Source organism: Nicotiana sylvestris, chromosome 9 (genome assembly GCF_000393655.2).
Source record: "Nicotiana sylvestris chromosome 9, ASM39365v2, whole genome shotgun sequence".
NCBI lineage: Eukaryota > Viridiplantae > Streptophyta > Magnoliopsida > Solanales > Solanaceae > Nicotiana > Nicotiana sylvestris.
In genome coordinates, this window is record NC_091065.1 from 14,611,861 (window position 1) to 14,630,252 (window position 18,392).

General features: G+C 38.1%; 1 protein-coding gene across 1 annotated transcript; it reads right to left on the bottom strand.

The window, feature by feature from the left end:
- Positions 1-6,999: 6,999 nt before the first annotated feature.
- On the bottom strand, positions 7,000-7,923 carry LOC138877250 (secreted RxLR effector protein 161-like). Its single transcript, XM_070156843.1, has 2 exons — positions 7,828-7,923; positions 7,000-7,320 (listed from the first exon to the last, which is right to left on the bottom strand). Exons 1-2 carry the CDS (start codon positions 7,921-7,923, stop codon positions 7,000-7,002), a joined length of 417 nt encoding a protein of 138 aa, XP_070012944.1.
- Positions 7,924-18,392: the final 10,469 nt, after the last annotated feature.

The following is an 18,392-nucleotide window of genomic DNA, read 5'->3' on the forward strand; positions in this document are numbered from 1 at the left end:
CCCATCCTATGACCCATTTACCAACTACACACCTTTTCTTTTTGGGGGTTCTATTACCCCCTGAACTTATTTTTACCATAATTTATTTAATATTATATGCTCAATTAAACCCAACCCCCATCTATAAGACTCGCGGTGTATACTCGCGCTAATAGGTCCCACCCAATTCCCTTTTATTTTATCAAATCCCTTTTACTCTAAACTTAATTAAACCCATTCATTAATTAAACCCTACCATATTTCATTATTTCCTTTCATACTCTTCCATTTCGACGGCGGTCCAAACCAAATTCTCAATCTCCCTATTCGATTCCTTCCATAAAATCACTCCAATCATAATCACTCCAGTAGCAGCGCCACTTTTTTTCCATCTATGAATACTAGTAGTTTCTTCCATTAAATTTAAAGACACAAGCTCTCCACAGTGTTGTACAGCCACTCAGGGATTTAAAATCCAATTGGGGTATTGATTTAGCCAAAAATCTTGAAGAATATTTGCTCAAATTTGCTCCGGACAGAAAAAGAAAGAAGCAGCCGCAGCTAAACCTCCCTCTCCTCCTTCTGTTTTCACTGCCCTTTTTCCTCATAAAAGCAGTGTTTCTGTTGAGACCGAGTTCAGTTAAAGCTCCATTCGTTGGTTGCTAGTTCCGTTCGAGTTGCCGGCGAGGTTCCGGCGCCCCTGCGTTTTCTGAGAGTGAAATTATTTTCTCAAATTCAATAGCCTTAATGTTTCTTCTTTTCCACCCCTTCTTCCATGAGAATGTAAAAATAAAGTGGTTTATTGGCTATGTCGTTAGATCAATTCAAGAGTATCTTAATAATTTATTTACGAAAAATGCATAAGTAACCCCCTAACCTATACCCGGATTCCCAACTACACACTTTTTCTTTGCGGGAATCCTATTACCCCCTAAACTTATTTTAAATGGAATTATTTGCACCATAAAACTAGACAACCAAACTCTTGGCAAGTGGTGAGCTACACGCACCCCCACATGTATTTTTAGTACTTTTTTTATTCCTTCTTCTTTTTCTTATCCTTTTTTCTTATTTCTTATTATTCTCATTTTTTTTGTTTATTTCATTCTCTTTCTTTTTGTTTTGGTCAACAGCGGTATAAAATGGTGGCCGTCGGAATTTCACAAACACCATTTTTTCCGGCGAATATTTTTTCTAGTGATAGATTTTTATCCCGATCTAAGTGTGTTTTGTTATATATATATATATATATATATATATATATATATAAATTTTTCTTGAAAGTGTAATTTATGGGTGAGAGGAAGAGTAAAAGAAATAAAAATGAATATAAGATGAGAAAACTTTTTCCAGTTAAAATTTAAATACATTATTTTTTTTCCGGCGTGGGCAGGTTTTCTGATGATGAATTTTTCCCCCCAAATCTGAGTGTATTTTTCTTTGCTTATGAATAGAATTTTTTGAGAGTTTAATTTGTGTGTGAAAAGAAAAAATAAAATAAAAATGGTTAGACAAAGTCGCCGGTGAATGAATATCCGCCGAAATTAGAGAAAAAACGAAAAAAAAGTAAAAGAAAAGAGACAAAGAAAAAGGAAAAGGAAAAGGAAAGGGATAAAAAGTAAGAAACAGTGGTAAAAAAGAATAAAAAATAATCTGAAAATTATTTTTTTTTGCTTCTCACTCTCCTTTGGGAGAGTGAAATACACACACTATGTCACATCAGCGTTAAGGGTGCAAATAATTCCATTTAAAATAAGTTTAGTGGGGTAATAGGATTCCCGCAAAGAAAAAATGTGTAGTTCCATCCGGGTATAGGTTAGGGGGTACTTATGCATTTCCCCGTTTATTTACTTTGAATTCTCAGTTTCAAATGGTCTCTTTTATTTCATTCTTACATAGCCAAATTGACATCCAAAATAACAGATACTGCAGTTTTAAGAAGCTAATATAGTTGTAAAATATATCTTTGAGATGACTGATTTAACGTTTGGGACCCGCATTATACGTGACGATTGAATAGCAGACATGCCTTTTAAAATTAGTCCTCATGCGCTTGAAAGAGGTGTAGTCACGGTCTAGATTAATTGAGCATATACTGTTAAATCAATTATGATAAAAATAAGTTCAGGAGGTAATAGGACCCCAAAAAGAAAAGGTGTGTAGTTGGTAAATGGGTCATAGGATGGGGTGGATTTTATGCATTATCCATATATTAAACAATGGTATTGCTAATGTCATGATTAATTATGCATAACAATAATACTGAATAGAGTGTGTATTGGTTATTCATAGATACCAAAATATAATACATATATTGTTTTCATAATATATCCTTCATGAATACATACCAAAACTGCTTGCCGCTTCTTCTCTTCTCAAACTCTGTAATGTTTAAAAATAAATTCAAAGATTTTGTTGTTTTAAATTCAATTGGTTTTGTAAAACTATTCTAAAGGAACTGTCACTAACACTTACAATGTACAGTGCATCAATAAATTCTTTAAAAAATAGTGACAATATTAAAGCCACCAATAAAATTTCCTATCATTGTTTAGGTTTCCAACTCCAAAGAGGTATATTGCAAGAAAATCACAAAACTAATAAGAAAATAATTTGAGTTAGAAAAGCAAAATCTTTCAAGAAGGCCAAATACAGAGACATTAAATTTTAGCTAGACACTTCAACTGAGATTTATTCCCGCCGTAAGATCGTTTGATATACGGACTAAATTATTTTGAGATTAGAGTTTTAAAATTATAATTTTGGACTAATTTATCCCGTAAGGAAGATAAAATAAAATAATCCCAAATTTGATTGGATAACATGAGATAAAGTGCAATATTCACTATTAAGTCTGAAATTATATTTATACTATATTTGATCGAAGATATACATTTATTTTGGAATAACTTTATACCATTAATCAAATACAATATAAATTTAATCATTCGCCTTACCCCACCTTAGCGGGTTACCAAACGACACGTGTAAAAAAAATTTCTCCATTAAACACATTTTGATATTTGTTTATCACATCTTACAGGTACGTGAAAAGCTTATCTTCTATATTGCTTAACGGAAAATACATAGTTTTGGCCGGAAAAGTAACTTCCGGCGACTGCTTTTTTTCAACTTCAAAGAGGTCTATTGCAAGAAATCACAAAAACTGTTGCTACTAATAAGAAAATAAATTCGGCAGAAAAGGAAAAACTTTCAAGAATGATAGGCTATCATTCAAACTTGAGCAATAATTCAACAGAATCCAACTCTCTACAATTCTAAAACATATTCATGATATGGTATGCTTAATTACTATCATATAATAAGCTGCGGAAAAGTAAATAAAGCAAAAGGCACACCTAACACATACCCTACAAAAACTTATCATTTTATTTTCAGTCCCCGTGTAAACATAAACTTAATTCAAACCAGGATCTTGAACATGATAATCTTACATAAAATGTTACAGAAAACATACTTGATCGGAAGCCAATATCACGAAGCGGAAGCGTTAATTAGAATTAGTTTCTCGCCTCTTGCCCTAGCTTTCGTTACCGCCGGCTTTAGTGATGGAAGAGAGAATAGAAAAAAATACGGTAACCCTAATGGGTGGGGAGATGACCAATTTATAGATGCTCTCATTTAATCTGGTACGTCCATCAAGTAACCGATCAGACGGATGAGATTTGTTCATTAATTAAAAATTAATTACGGGCCTTAAACCTACTGGGCCACCAATATGCGTAGGAAAATCTTACATTCTCCCACTTGGCCCAATAATCACATAATATTAATATTTAACAATATAAACATTAGTTGCGCATAAACAAATCTCTTCTATAATGTCCATCATAAATACCATAATACGATAAATTACTGAATGGGAGTTAAGGTGGTTATATATAATTTGTCTACTGTCACAACCCAAATTTTCCACCGTCAGAATTGTGACGATGCCTCCTCTTGAAAGCTAGGAAAGCCGACAAATATAGTTTTATCACATTAATTATTAACCAAAACAGAAATAAATAATAGCTAAAGCCAAATAGAGATAAAGTGAGAAAGTGCTATAACAACAACTCTAATACATGACTACCCCAATGATCTGGTGTCACAATCCACGAAAGTCCAAGAAATTCTACAAATATAGGTTTGAAAGAAATACATCTGTTCTCAAAATAGGAAGAGACAGGAAATCCAAAAATGGAGAAGAAGGGGACTCCAGGGTCTGCAAATGCCAGCAGATCTACCTTGGGTCTCCCGTGGACTGAAGGCAGCAACCCAAACTCTACTCACAAGGTCCGACACCGATATCTGCACAGAAAGTGTAGAGTGTAGTATCGGTACAACCGATCCCATGTACTGGTAAGTGTCGAGCCTAACCTCGGCGAAGTAGTGACGAGGCTAGGACACGACAAGAATATGAACCTGTGCAATTAAATCATATACGAGAAAACAATAATAACAAAAATTTAACAGATAAAGACGGGAAGGGAAAAACATGCTGCGGGGAATTTCAGATTCTGACAGTAATTCAATGGAGAAGTAAGGTAAACACCATATTTGAACCAACATAAATAATGATATAGTAACACGTGCGCGACATCACCCTTCGTGCTTTACATTCTTCCTCACCCAAACAGTAGAGACAATAACATCCCGGCAAGGGAATCAACAATAACAAATCTCATTTCAACAGTTAACTTCACAAAATAAGTCTCAACTTGAGTCAATACTCGACAATGATCCAATATCAAGAAAATATCATAAAATTTGCTCAACATGGAGTATCATCAATTTAAGCATGAATAGTACGTAATAAGAGACACGACGGTCACAGTATAAGACTCACTTGCATGCTCAACATCAACGTATAGATACTCGTCACCACACCTATACGTCGTACTCAATACTAACACATAGCAAATAAGACAACAACACATATTCCCTCAAGCTAAGGTTAGACCAAACACTTATCTCGATTCCACGGCCACAATCAAACCTCAATTACCGCTTTACCTCTTGATTCTACCTCCAATCCGCTTGTATCTAATCATAATTAACTTAATAACATTAATAAATGCTAAAGAACTCAATTCCAATGCTTAATTATAGGTTTCTCAACATTTCCCCCAAAAAGTCAAAAATCGACCCTAGGTCCGCTTGGTCAAAACTCGAAGTTCGGACCAAAATCCGATTACCCATTCACCCACGAGCCCGGATATACAATTGGTTTTAAAATCCGACCTCAATTTGAGGTCTAAATCCCAAAATTTTAAAATTCCTAAATTCTACCACAAAACACCCAATTTTCCATGAAAACCCCTAGATTTTGTGATGAAATCTTGTAAAAAGAGTAAATAGATTGGAAGAAATAAGTTAAGAATCATTTACCTATGATTTGGGGAAGAACTTGCTTTAGGAAAATCGCCTTTTGGAGTTTAGGTTTTGAAAATTTGAAGAATGAAAAATCCCGTCCATGACCCTTTTACTTAGTTGCAGATGTCGCAATTGCGAAGCTCGCAGATGCGAGACATGCATCGCAAATGCGAACCTGCTGCATGTCTGCTATTGTCGCAATTGCGAACCATTAGTCGCAATTGCGATGGTTGCCCCTCCCTGATGACTTTGCAAATGCGAAGATATGTTCGTAAATGCGAATCATGCTGGCCCAGGTCTTCTTCACAATTGGGATAAAACCCTCGCAATTGCCAAGCCTATGAAGCTCGCAAATGTAAAGCCGGATCTCGCAATTGCGAGATTAGAGGACTGCAACATATACCAGATGCAACAACAGATTTTCTAAGTCCAAACTCACTTCGTGGCCTATCCAAAACTCATCGAGCCCTCGGGGCTCCAAACCAAACATGCGTACAAGTCTAAAAACATCATACAAACTTACTCGTGCGATCAAATCGCCAAAATAACATCTTAAACAACAGATTTAACACCAAAACTCATGAAATCCTTAAGAACCTTGAAATTTCTATTTTCACAACCGGACATCCGAATCACATCAATTCAGTCTCGTTTCTCACCAAATTTCACAGACACGACTTAAATACTATATCAACCCTATACCGGGCTCCAGAACCAAAATACGGTCCCGATACCAATGAGATCACACACTATTCCATTTTTTAAAAATCCTTATATTTTCCAGCAAATAATTTTCTTTAAAAATTCATTTCTCAGATTAGAGACCTCGAAAATTGATTTCGGGCACATGCCCAAGTCTCATATTTTACTACAGACCCTCCGGGACCATCAGAATACGGGTCCGGATCCGTTTACCCAAAATATTGACCGAAGTCAACTAAAATCATTTTTAAGCCAAAAATCATCTTTTTCTTAAATTCTTCACATAAGAGCTTTCCGGATACACGCTTGGACTGTGCACGTAACTCAAGGAGGGATAAAATAAGGTTTTCAAGGCCTTAGAGCACGGAAACGGATCCTAAAATAAAATATGACCTTTTGGGTCATCACATCTACATACTCCCTTCCATATACTACAACATTAGTAACTCATCGTATCTGATCCATAAACTATTAAATATTATGGTCCACAATAATGTCTCATTAAGACTTATCCTGTAATATTTCAAAACAATAATGTGTACACCATTATGAGAAATAGGAAATCATTAATGGATATCAGAAACACATAAATGAGCTTAGAGTGTCAAAACATCATAAATACATCAGTCATAAATACAGCCAAGACCCATTCTATGTACATGTTCTTTAAAATATCTTTGATTGTAAATCTTTCGTTAACTGATCTGCAACCATGAGATTAGTTCTAATATACTTAAGTGACACTCTTTGTTTCTGAACTTCCTCCTTAACGGTAAAGAACTTTAATTCCATATGCTTGGCACCTTTGGAGTACTTATCGTTCTTGGAGAGGAATATCGCTGCAGAGTTATCATAGTAAATTTTCAGCGGCTTGGTAATGGTGTCGACAACCCTAAGTCTTGAAATAAAGTTTTGCAACCATAATGCATGAATTGTGGCTTAAAAAAATGCCACAAATTCTTTCCATCGTGGATGTAGCAATGACAGACTATTTGGAACTCTTCCACGATATTGCTCCTTCAAGTAATTGGAACAAATAACCAAAAGTAAACTTCTTAGTGTCAATACATCTAGGAAATCTGAATCCGAGTATCCAACAACTTCCAAATGCTTGGATCTCCTATACATGGGCATGTAGTCCTTCGTTCCTTTCAGATACCTCAAGACTCTCTTTGCAGCTTTCCAGTGATCAATTTCTGGGTTACTCTGATATCTTCCTAGCATTCTGATCACAAAACTAATATCCGGTCTTGTGCAAGTCTGAGCATACATCAGACTACCAGCAATAGAAGAGTAAGGAATTTATTCCATTTCTTTTCATTCTACATCATTTTTAGTGCATTGCATGAGACTAAATTTCCCCCCTTTTTGAATTGGAACAATTCCTACTAAACAGTTATTCATGTTAAATCTCTGTAGAACTCTTTCGATATAGCCTTTCCGAGACAGTCCCAATAATCCTTGTGATCTATTATGGAATATTTCTATTCCTATCACATAGGATGCCTCACCCATATCTTTCCTTTCAAAAAATTTAGAGAGAAATTTTTTAGTCTCACGCAATATGCCTAAATCATTAACAACAAGTAGAATATCGTCAACATATAGGACTAAAAAAATAAACTTGCTCCCACTGATCTTTTGGTGTATACACCGATCAACGGTATTTTTTACAAATCCAAAAGATGTTATGGTATCATTAAACTTTATATATCATTATTGTGAGGCTTGTTTAAGTCCATATATTGACTTCTTCAGTTTACATACCATTTGACCTTTTCCTTTAGTTTCGAAACCCTCTGGTTGGTCTATATAAACTTCTTCCTCGAGGTCTCCATTAAGAAAGACAGTTTTCACATCCATTTGGTGTAACTCTAAATCATAATGAGTCACCAAAGCCGTAATACTTCTTAACGAGTCTTTATTTAAGACCGGTGAAAATGTCTCTTTATAATCAATGCCTCTTTTCTAAGTATAACCCTTGGAAACAAGTCTGGCTTTGTATCATTCAATATTGCCATTTGAATCACGTTTGGTCTTAAAAACCCATCTACACTCGATTCTTTTAGAACTTTCTAGCAATTCAACGAGATCCAAGTTGTATTCCATGGATTTTAACTCTTCCTTCATGGAATCAATCCATTTGTCAGACTCATTACTTTCTATGGCTTGTGAAACTGAAACAAGATCTTTATTAAGACCAATGTCAAAATCTAACTTTTGCAAAAAAGAACACGTAATCATCTGAAATAGCCGATTTTCTAACTCTTTAAGATTTTCTTAATGGTATTTCTTATGGTTCACTTGGGTCAGATATTTGTGAGTTAGGTTCTATATGAAGTGTTTCCCAAATGTTGCTCGGTGTTGTCAAAGTGTTCTTCAACAACTAGAACAATATTTGGTATTTGTGTGGAAGTAGGCACATTCGTGGGTAATGGAATATTGACCCTCACCTCTTTTATTTTCACACTTTGTTTTACAACACTTCCACTAAATTTGCCATTATTAATGAATCTTGTATTACATGTTTCAACAATTCTCAAACTATGGTTTAGACAGTAAATCACATACCCCTTAGATTTCTCTGGGTAACTAATAAAGTAACCGTAAGTTCAAGAATCTATTTTCTTTTCTTGTGGATTATAAACTCTAGCTTCCGCTGGGCAACCCCAAACATGCAGGTGCCTTAAACTAGGTTTCCTTCCCATCCACAGTTCAAAAGGAGTCTTTAGAACTGCCTTACTAGGAATCCTGTTTAATAAATATACAATGTTTTTAAGAGCATACATCCACAATGATTCGGGTAATGAGGAATTACTCATCATGCTCATAACCATATCCATAAGTGTTGGATTATGCTTTTCTGCAATACCATTTTGTTGAGGTGTTCCTGGCATAATATATTGTGCACATATGTCATGTTCCTCGAGGAATTTTGCAAATGAAACATCCATTATATGGCATGTGCACACAAGTCGAGGAATTATTGATAGCGCTTTTCAAGGTCTTAAAACACCGAAATGATTATTTAATTTAAAGATGACATTTTGGATCATCACATTCTCCCCTTCTAAAACAAATGTTCGTCCTCGAATGTACTAAGAATTATTCTGAAGTTTCCAAATTGATGATTTTACTTTTACGCATATACTCGCGGTTGATCCCATATTACCGCATTCGATATAAGTCCGACAACACCATTTCAATTGAGATCATTTCCTTTATCCATATTTGTAAACTTTAAGACCAAATTTCTTACACTCCAATCATATCTAGAAAGGTCCGATTTTTAAGTCAACACACGATATTAGTCCTGACTGGCTATAGCAACTCGTGCCTATGCACCCATCAAATACGGGGTATTACATTCCCCCCCACATAGGTCATTCGTCCTTAAATGAGAAGTAGCGTCCGTCTTCAAACACATAATGTAACTTATCTTTCTTTGTACATCTCAATATCCTAAATTTTTCTAACTCCCAAAGTTTTCAGAAATTTCGGCAGAGTCTCCCCTGTAATTGGACCTATCCACCTGCCAGAGTAACACCAAAACAACTCCTAATAACACATCTACAACTCAACAAATCACCACAATGTATTTATCAATAACACCAATCTCCTCATTACAAGTGTGACACTATCATAAAGATATTTCGACATGAAACACATCATTTGTTCATCTCTGGTTTTAACCACATCTCTGGTTTTAATACTGGTACATAATCGACTACAAAATTGCCAATTAACTTCATGTTAATAAATTCTTGATTCAAGCTTTCACTTTACTAACAATGTAGCATGAAGACCTACCCAAATTAATGATTCACAATTAACGCCACCTGGGCACTCACCTTGTAGGTTAAAACTCAATAATTACAATACAATTTGGCAAATTATGCACAAAGATATTCATACAAGAATTTTCAAATAAGCCTCATAGGCATGACTCATTATAAGTACTATAGTACAAATTTTAATTTCATAAAAGGAGAATTTAAACACATAAACTTTTTACCACCAGGACCTCGTCCTTATATAACATTCACCGCAGCTTGTAGCCCGGTTTAAATATTTCATATCATATAAAAATGTGAGGATCTTTTCCTCAACTCTGAATGACAAGTATCTGGCACATTGTGCCAGCTAAAATTTTCCATTTCCTTTCTTCCTTCTTTAAAATAATTTATGTTAAACAAAATCACAATATACAATGATTCCTCATATCGGTAGGGCATATGATTTACAACTGAAATCAATTATTTAGAAATTACATCAAATTTATCGAATTGATTAACAATAGTCACTTTTAGCCTCACAACTATTTTTAGTGACCAACACATAATGATAGACATAGCTATCTCCTTATAATCTCCCAACAGATGTATTCATACAAGTAAATTTAAGATTACGAAGATCACTTATGATTGGAGCATATTAGGAGGACTTTCCTCGATACGCAGAACAGAATCAAGTTAAGGAAATAGTTACTTTATAATAACTCGAGATCGTACTTGTAACGACATCATCTGTTGTAGCGACCTCAGTTATACCATAGCAAATATATCGATGGTTCGGGACACCATCTCTTAGGTGCTATCTACCTGTTTGTCCTCCATCCCTAACTGGTAGTGTAAGTAGGGTAGTAATTGTAATGGAATACGTTCCATGTGTGCTCTGATGGAATAGATTAATCTGCAAGTCTGGGACAATTTCTCATGATGTTCCTAGTTCATAACAACCCATCTACGGTGCAACTGCTCATACTTAGTCTGTGTCAGATAACTAAAATAACCATTGTAGGAAATCTCGTGCCAGTGGTGCATTAAAGGATGACTACCCCATGCGACTGTTATGATTAACTTAAGAACTACGAGTATACTGAAATTATTTCCATGACCCCGCTGATACTGAAATGTAGAATTATTAAGGACGCGGGAATATCTCAAGTCCCATCATCATCCCATTCAAATCTCAGCTCTTAATCATATACCAGTTTTGGAAAACCTTTTAATACCACATAAATATATCTCAGGCCAAAATTGATATAACACATAACCCCATAATTTGATCGTTGATAGTGGACTCCCCTCACTTGGTGCGAAATCATAGGATAATTTTCCTATGATCCACAATACTAACCTTCACCGCTCATATAAGTCAACCAGACGCCAGGGCCTATTGCACCCCTACATGATTCACTGGGTGATCTCTCAATACTTCCGCATATTCAATCTTGGCAACACGTGGTAACAATGATTGAGCAATCCTAGCTCCCTTATAACCCCTCTGTGGTACCACTGACCATTGGCACATAGTTATTACTCAGTACGCAATTTCATACACGAGTGGATGTAAAACAACATAAGTTATATGCTTCAAGTTGAATAAATGCCACACGATAAGGAATGAAAGAAGTGAGGTTATCCTACTAGTTCTGTAAACTCTCGAAGAAAAGTACAGACGTTTCTGTACCGATCCGCAAGACTCTACTAAACTTGTCTGTGAATTATGAGACCTATGTAACCTAGGGCTCTGATACCAGCTTGTCACGACCCATATTTCCTGCCCTCGGGAGTCGTGATGGCACCTACTAGTGAAATCTAGGCAAGCCAACCAACTGAACTATTTACCTTATTTCCATTTTTAATCCGATAACAAATCTACCCAAGACTGGTGTCACAACTTCATAGATTGTCTAGGAGTACTACAAATAAAGGTCTAAAAGAAATAAATACAACACTGTCTCTGGAAATACATGAAGGAAACATGAATAGTACATAGAAGGAGACGCCAAGGCCTGCGGACGCCTGCAGGACTACCTCGGGTTGCCTGATGAACAAGAAACAACAATCTCATTGCGGTCCAAAGTTTACAACACTGGGATCTGCACAAAAGAGTGTAGAGTGTAGTATCAGCACAACCGACCCCATGTGCTGGTAAGTGCCTAGACTAACCTCGACGAAGTAGTGACAAGGCTAGGATCAGACTACCAAATAAACCTGTGCAATATAGCGTACAAAAATAATAGGAAACAGATAACAATGATGGCAATAATGATCAACTAGAGATATAATTAGCAGGCAACAAGAACACCATAAATATTTCTCAACAAATAATAGATACACGTGCAATCAATAAATCAAGTCCTTCAAATATAAATATCTTTCAAATAAGTATCTTTCGAATATTATTCTTTCGAGTAAAGGTCACCTTGTGACGCCTCATTTCATAATCATAAATAATATAGGTCTCAACCCACTTTCATATTTTCACGGCACCTCGTGCCCATATTTATATCACACCCGCATGTACAACTCATGTGCCATTAAATAAAACCATAATATTTTCCCCGACACCTTGTGCCCATCTATTTCTGTCTCACATTGCACAACAATATTCTCATGTTACTCAGTTCATAGGTTCTATAAACCAATACAATTAAGAATGTTCAAGGAGCCTCATTCACTTAACATAAAGTAGAGTACTTCTTCCAACCCAATTAGGAAATCAACAAGAAAAGATGAAGTTATTTTTAGAAATCATTTGATAAAGAAAATACCCTTTTCAATTAAAGTACAATATCGAATGAATCACTACCTTTAATACGAGAAATCAATAAATCAAAACATAGTAGAAATTCCCTTTTAAGTAAAGTACAACCTCAAACGGTTTAAGGGGATATAATTGATAAACTAATTGAATTAAGGATGTAACAATTATTGAAGTTTGAAGTATTAAAAAAATATGTATATAAATACGGCAACGTGTTGAAAACATGATGGAGTTCCTTCACAAAGGATCACAACGGTAAGGAATCTGAACAGTTAAAACACTTGAATTGGTAACAACAAATAAACATAGCAAATAGAAAGTGCACGGCACCAAAAATCCAATTACTAACAAGGATAAGGAAAATAAACACAGAGTTTTCACTTTCATTTCATATCTTGTTGCAGGCGTGCAACCCGCTCCCATTTCATATATCTCATTGCAGGTGTGCAACCCGCTCCCATTTCATATATCTCGTAGCAAGCGTGCCACCCGTACCCATTTCATGTATCTCGTGGCAGGCGTGCCACCCGCTCCCATTTCATTTATCTCGTGGCAGGCATGCCACCCGCTCCCATTTCATTTAACTAGTGGCAGGAGTGCCACCCGTTCCCATTTCATGTAGCTCGTGGCAGGCGTGCCACCCGCTCCTATTTCATTTATCTTGTGGCAGGCGTGCCACCCGCTCCCATTTTATTTATCTTGTGGCAGGCGTGCCTGTGATGACCCAAAAGGTTACACTTATTTTAAATAAAATTCTGTGTTTCTGTGGCCTTGAAAACCTCATTTTGAGTTACCTCGATTTGCGTGCACAGTCCTGATGCGTAGAAGGAAAGCTTAAATATGAAAATCTGTGAAAAATGATAAAATTTAGTTATAAAATGAGCAAATTTGACTTCGATTAATATTTCGGGTAAACGGACCCGGACCTGTGATTTGATGGTCCCGGAAGGTTCGTAGGAAAATATAGGACTTGGGCGTATTCCTGGAATCATATTCCGAGGACCCAAGCCCGAGAAATGAAATTTTTAAGAAAATTCTTTTCTGAAATTGTTTAAGGAAATTTGAACTGAAATCTGATTAGAACATGATGGTATCAGGCCCGTATTTTGGTTCTGGTGCCCGGTACAGGTCTTATATATGATTTAAGACATTTTTGTAAAATTTGGTAAAAACGGATGTCGTTTGACGTGATTCGGACTTAAATTGCTAAAGTTGATGTTTATGAAGTTTGAGAAAAATCCTTTGATTTTGAGGTTTAATTCATTGTTATTGAGGTTATTTTGGCGATTTGATCGCACGGATTGTATGATGTTGTTGAGTTAGTACATGTGTTTGGTTAGGAGCCCCGAGGGCTCGGTTGTGATTCGGATGTGTTTCGGAAGGTTTCGGACTTAGAAAAATGTTGCAGATTTCTGCTGTCAGTGCCCAGGGATTTTACCCTTCGCGTTCGCGTGGACCCACTCATGAACGCGTAAGGCAAAATTTTCAAGTGCCCAATTTCTTCTTCGCGAACGCGAAGATGAGGGGGGAGACCATTCGCGAACGCGTCCTTCCACTTGCGAACGCGTAGGGTTCTGGGGGAGGGGTCACCACGTGTGCATCGCGAATGCGAGCCACATCCCACGAACGCGAAGGCCTAGCAAGCCTAACCCATCGTGAACGCGAAGGGCATGTCGCGAATGCGATGAACATTTTTGCCCAGCGATTTTAAAGACCCAAAACAGAACCCATTTCGGGATTTTTCCAACATTTCTCAAACCCCCTCTTCTTCAAAAGCTCTTGGACGATTCTTGGAGCACTTCTTCACCAAAAACTTCTGGGTAAGTAATCTTTAACTTGTTTTCTTCCATTTTCATCAACACCCACTAGATTTCTAGGCCTAAAACATGTGATTAAGGGTAGAAAAATTAGGAATTTGGGTAGAGCTAGGGCTTTTTGCTTAATCGGGATTTAGATCTCTTTTTGAGGTCGAATTTGATAACTAATTATAGTCGGGCTCGTGGGTGAATGGGTGATTTGCTTTTGGTCGGAACCTCGTGTTTTGACCAAGTGGGCCCTGGGTCGATTTTTGGATTTTTGGAAAGAATGATTAGAAAGCTATAATTAAGCATTGGAATTGGATTGTTTAGCATTTATTGATTTTAGTAAGTCGATTGTGTATAGATACGATTGGATTGGAGCCAAATTTGAAAGGAAAAGCGGTGCTTGAGGCTTGAGTTGACTGTGGGAGTTCGAGGTAAGTGTTTGGTCTAACCTTAGCTTAAGGGATTAGGAGTTGAGTCCTATTTGCTACATAATAATTGTTGAGTACGACGTATAGACATGGTGACAAGTATCTATATGTTGGTGTCTAGCATGACCGTGAGTCGTTATATTGTGAATATCATGATTTCGTTATATTTTTCATGCCTTGGTGATGATTTCTTTTGTTGTGAAAAGCATGTGGAAAGAATTGTGACCTTGAACAACGAGGAGCATTGGCTCAAGTTATATTACAAATTGTGAAAGTATATGAGATGATTGAACCCTTTGGAGCATTGGCCCAAGTGGTAAAGTGAGATATGAAATAAAAGTGAAAGAAAGAGAAAGAGTTATTAAATTGTTCCCTTGCCAGGTTATTGTTGCTCTGTTGATTATCTCCCTTGTTGGGATATTGAGATTATTGATGTTGTTCCCTTGCCGGGATTTAATTGCTTAATTGTTGTTCCTTTGCCGGGATTTCTATTATTATTTGTTTATTTCCTTGCCCCCTTGTTTGTGATTGTTGTTTGGGTGAGGAAGAGTGTTAAAGCACGAAGGGTGATGTCGTGCATTGTTTGTTTTGTGAGGAAAGAGTGTAAAGCACGAAGGGTGATGCCGTGTATGATTGTGAGGAAAGAGTGTAAAGCACGAAGGGGGATGTCGTGCCACACGATGTACTATTCCGTGTCGATTCTATTGATTATATGGTGAGGAAAGAGAGCAAAAGCACGAAGGGTGATGCTGTGCGCAGTTTTATTACAAAATTGCCTTGGTGAGGACGAGAGTAAAAGCACGAAGGGTGATGTCGTGCATTTATTGATTTCTACACCTTTGTTGATATTCAAGTTATATCGTTTGCTTCGTTACTTGATGCCTTCTACTTGGATTTTGTTATCTCCCCCATAGCATGCTCCCCTCCCATATTGGATGGTTATTTCTGTATTTCCTTTCCGCTATATATATATATATATATATATATATATATATATATATATATATATATATATATATATATATATATATATATATATTTAAATTGCACAGGTTTATTTGATAGTCTAGTCCTAGCCTCGTCACTACTTCGCCGAGGTTAGGCTAGGCACTTACCAGCACGTGGGGTCGGTTGTGCTGACACTGCACTCTACACTGTGTGTAGATCCAGGAGCAGCTTTTGGACAGTAGTTGGAGGGCTTCTTTCAGTTCACCTGGAGACCCAAGGTAGACCTGCAGAAGTCTGTAGGCCCTGGCATCTCCCTCTATCTTTATTTCCTGTTTCCTTCTCTTTATTCAGAAACAATGTACTGTTATTTCTTCAGACTTTATATGTAGTAATCCTAGATAGTCTGTGATACTGTGACACCAGATTTTGGGTATTTGGGATTTTAAAAGTTGTAATAGACGTTAGTTTCAGGTATTTCATTGTTATCTTCTGCTTAAATCATTTAAAGTTCATCTGTTTTCATGTTATCACTTATTTTGGTTAAAAAAAAGAAGTAATTTGGTAAAGAAGTAGATGGTTAAGGTTTGGCTAGCCTAGCTCTCATTAGTAGGTGCCATCACGAATCTCGAGGGTGGCAAATCCGGGTCGTGACAAGTTGGTATCAGAGCTCTAGGTTACATGGGTCTCACAATTCACAGACAAGCTTAGTAGAGTCTGAGGGATCGATATGGAGACATTTGTGTTTATCCCCCAGAGGCTACAGAGTTAGGAAAAACTTCACATTTGCTCTTTCTTGTCGTGCAGTTTTGTTTCCCAAAGCTAATTGAATTTCTACTATGTTCTTTCGCAGATGGAGAGAACACGTGCTTCCTTATCCACCGCTCAGCAGCCCGAGCCCCCAGCAGCATCTCCCACGAGGGGTAGAGGGCGAGGCCAAGGCCGAAGTAGGGGCAGAGCTCAGCCTCGAGCAGAAGCACCAATGGCAGAGCCTCAAGTTGATTTTGATGATGAGGTTCTAGCCCCAGCAGCTCCGGTAGGCCCATCTCAAGTCCCAGAGGGGTTTATTTCTACCCAGTTCTTCAGGATGCTCTGGTCCGATTGGTGGGCCTCATGGAGAGTGTCACCCGGGCAGGCTTGCTTCCTATAGCACCAGCCATCTCTCAGGCTGGAAGAGGAGCCCAGACTCCGGCTACTCACACTCTGGAGCTGGTAGCTCCCCAGATTCAGACTTCAGCGGTTCAGCCAGTTGGAGTAGTTCAGCCGGGTGTGGTAGCTCAGACCGGTGATGGAGAAGCTCTGTCTGCCGATGCTTTGTAGAGGCTGGACAGGTTCACCAAGCTCTTCACTACTACTTTCAGCGGTGCATCTACTGAGGATCTCCAGGATTATCTAGACAGCTGTCATAAGGTTCTCAGGAACATGGGTATTGTTGAGACCAATGGGGTCGATTTTGCTACTTTTCGCTTATCTGGATCCGCCAAGACTTGGTGGAGAGACTATTGCTTGGCTAGACCAGCCGGATCACCAGCCTTGACTTGGGAGCAGTTCACACAGCTATTTCTGGAGAAGTTTCTCCCCATTACTCAGAGAGAGGCCTACCGGAGGCAGTTTGAGCGTCTCCAGCAGGGTTCCATGACTATTACCCAGTATGAGACCAGATTCATCGACTTTGCTTGCCATGCCCTTGTCACACTTCCTACAGAGAGAGAGAGAGAGAGAGAGAGAGAGAGAGAGGGTGAGGAGGTTTATTGATGGTCTTATTCAGTCGATTCATCTTCAGATGGCTAGGGAGGCTGGGAGTGAGATTACTTTTTAGGAGGCGGTCAATGTGGCCCGGAGGGTTGAGATGGTTCTATCACAGGGAGGTGGTCATGGGTCAGACAAGAGGCCCCGTCATTCAGGCCGATTCAGTGGTACTTTGTTTGGAGGTAGAGATTTTTATGGTAGAGGCCATCCTCCTAGGCCTTTTCAGTCAGCACTTTAGGTTTCTTATGGTGCTTCAGGTGGCCGTAGTTCGCAGATGCATTACTCTGACCAGCAGTCCTATAGTGCACCACCAGCTCCTATCAGTGCACCACCCCTTCAGAGTTTTCGGGGTGGTCATTCAGGTCGACATGGTCAGCAGTCTCAGCAACCGAGAGCTTGTTACACTTGTGGTGATGTGGGTCACATTGCTAGGTTTTGCCCTCTAGCACTGAGTAGCTCTCAGCATCAGGGTTCTCGTGCCATGGTATAGGCACCAGGTGTTCCACAGCCCGCCCAGCCAGCTATAGGTGGGGGTAGAGGTACTAGAGGTGGAGTTAGAGGTACTAGAGGTGGAGCTCAGGCCGCTAGAGGTGGAGGCCAGCCAATAGCAGGCCATCCCAGAGAGGTAGTACAGGGTGGTGGGGCCCAGCCCCGATGTTATGCTCTTCCAGCCAAGCCCGAGGTTGAGGCTTCAGATACAGTCATTATATGTACTATTCTGGTTTGTGATAGAGATGCTTCAGTGTTATTTGATCCAGGGTCTACCTACTCGTATGTGTCATCTTATTTTGCACCATATCTGGTCATGCCTAGTGATTCATTGAGTGTTCTTGTTTATGTGTCTACCCCGGTA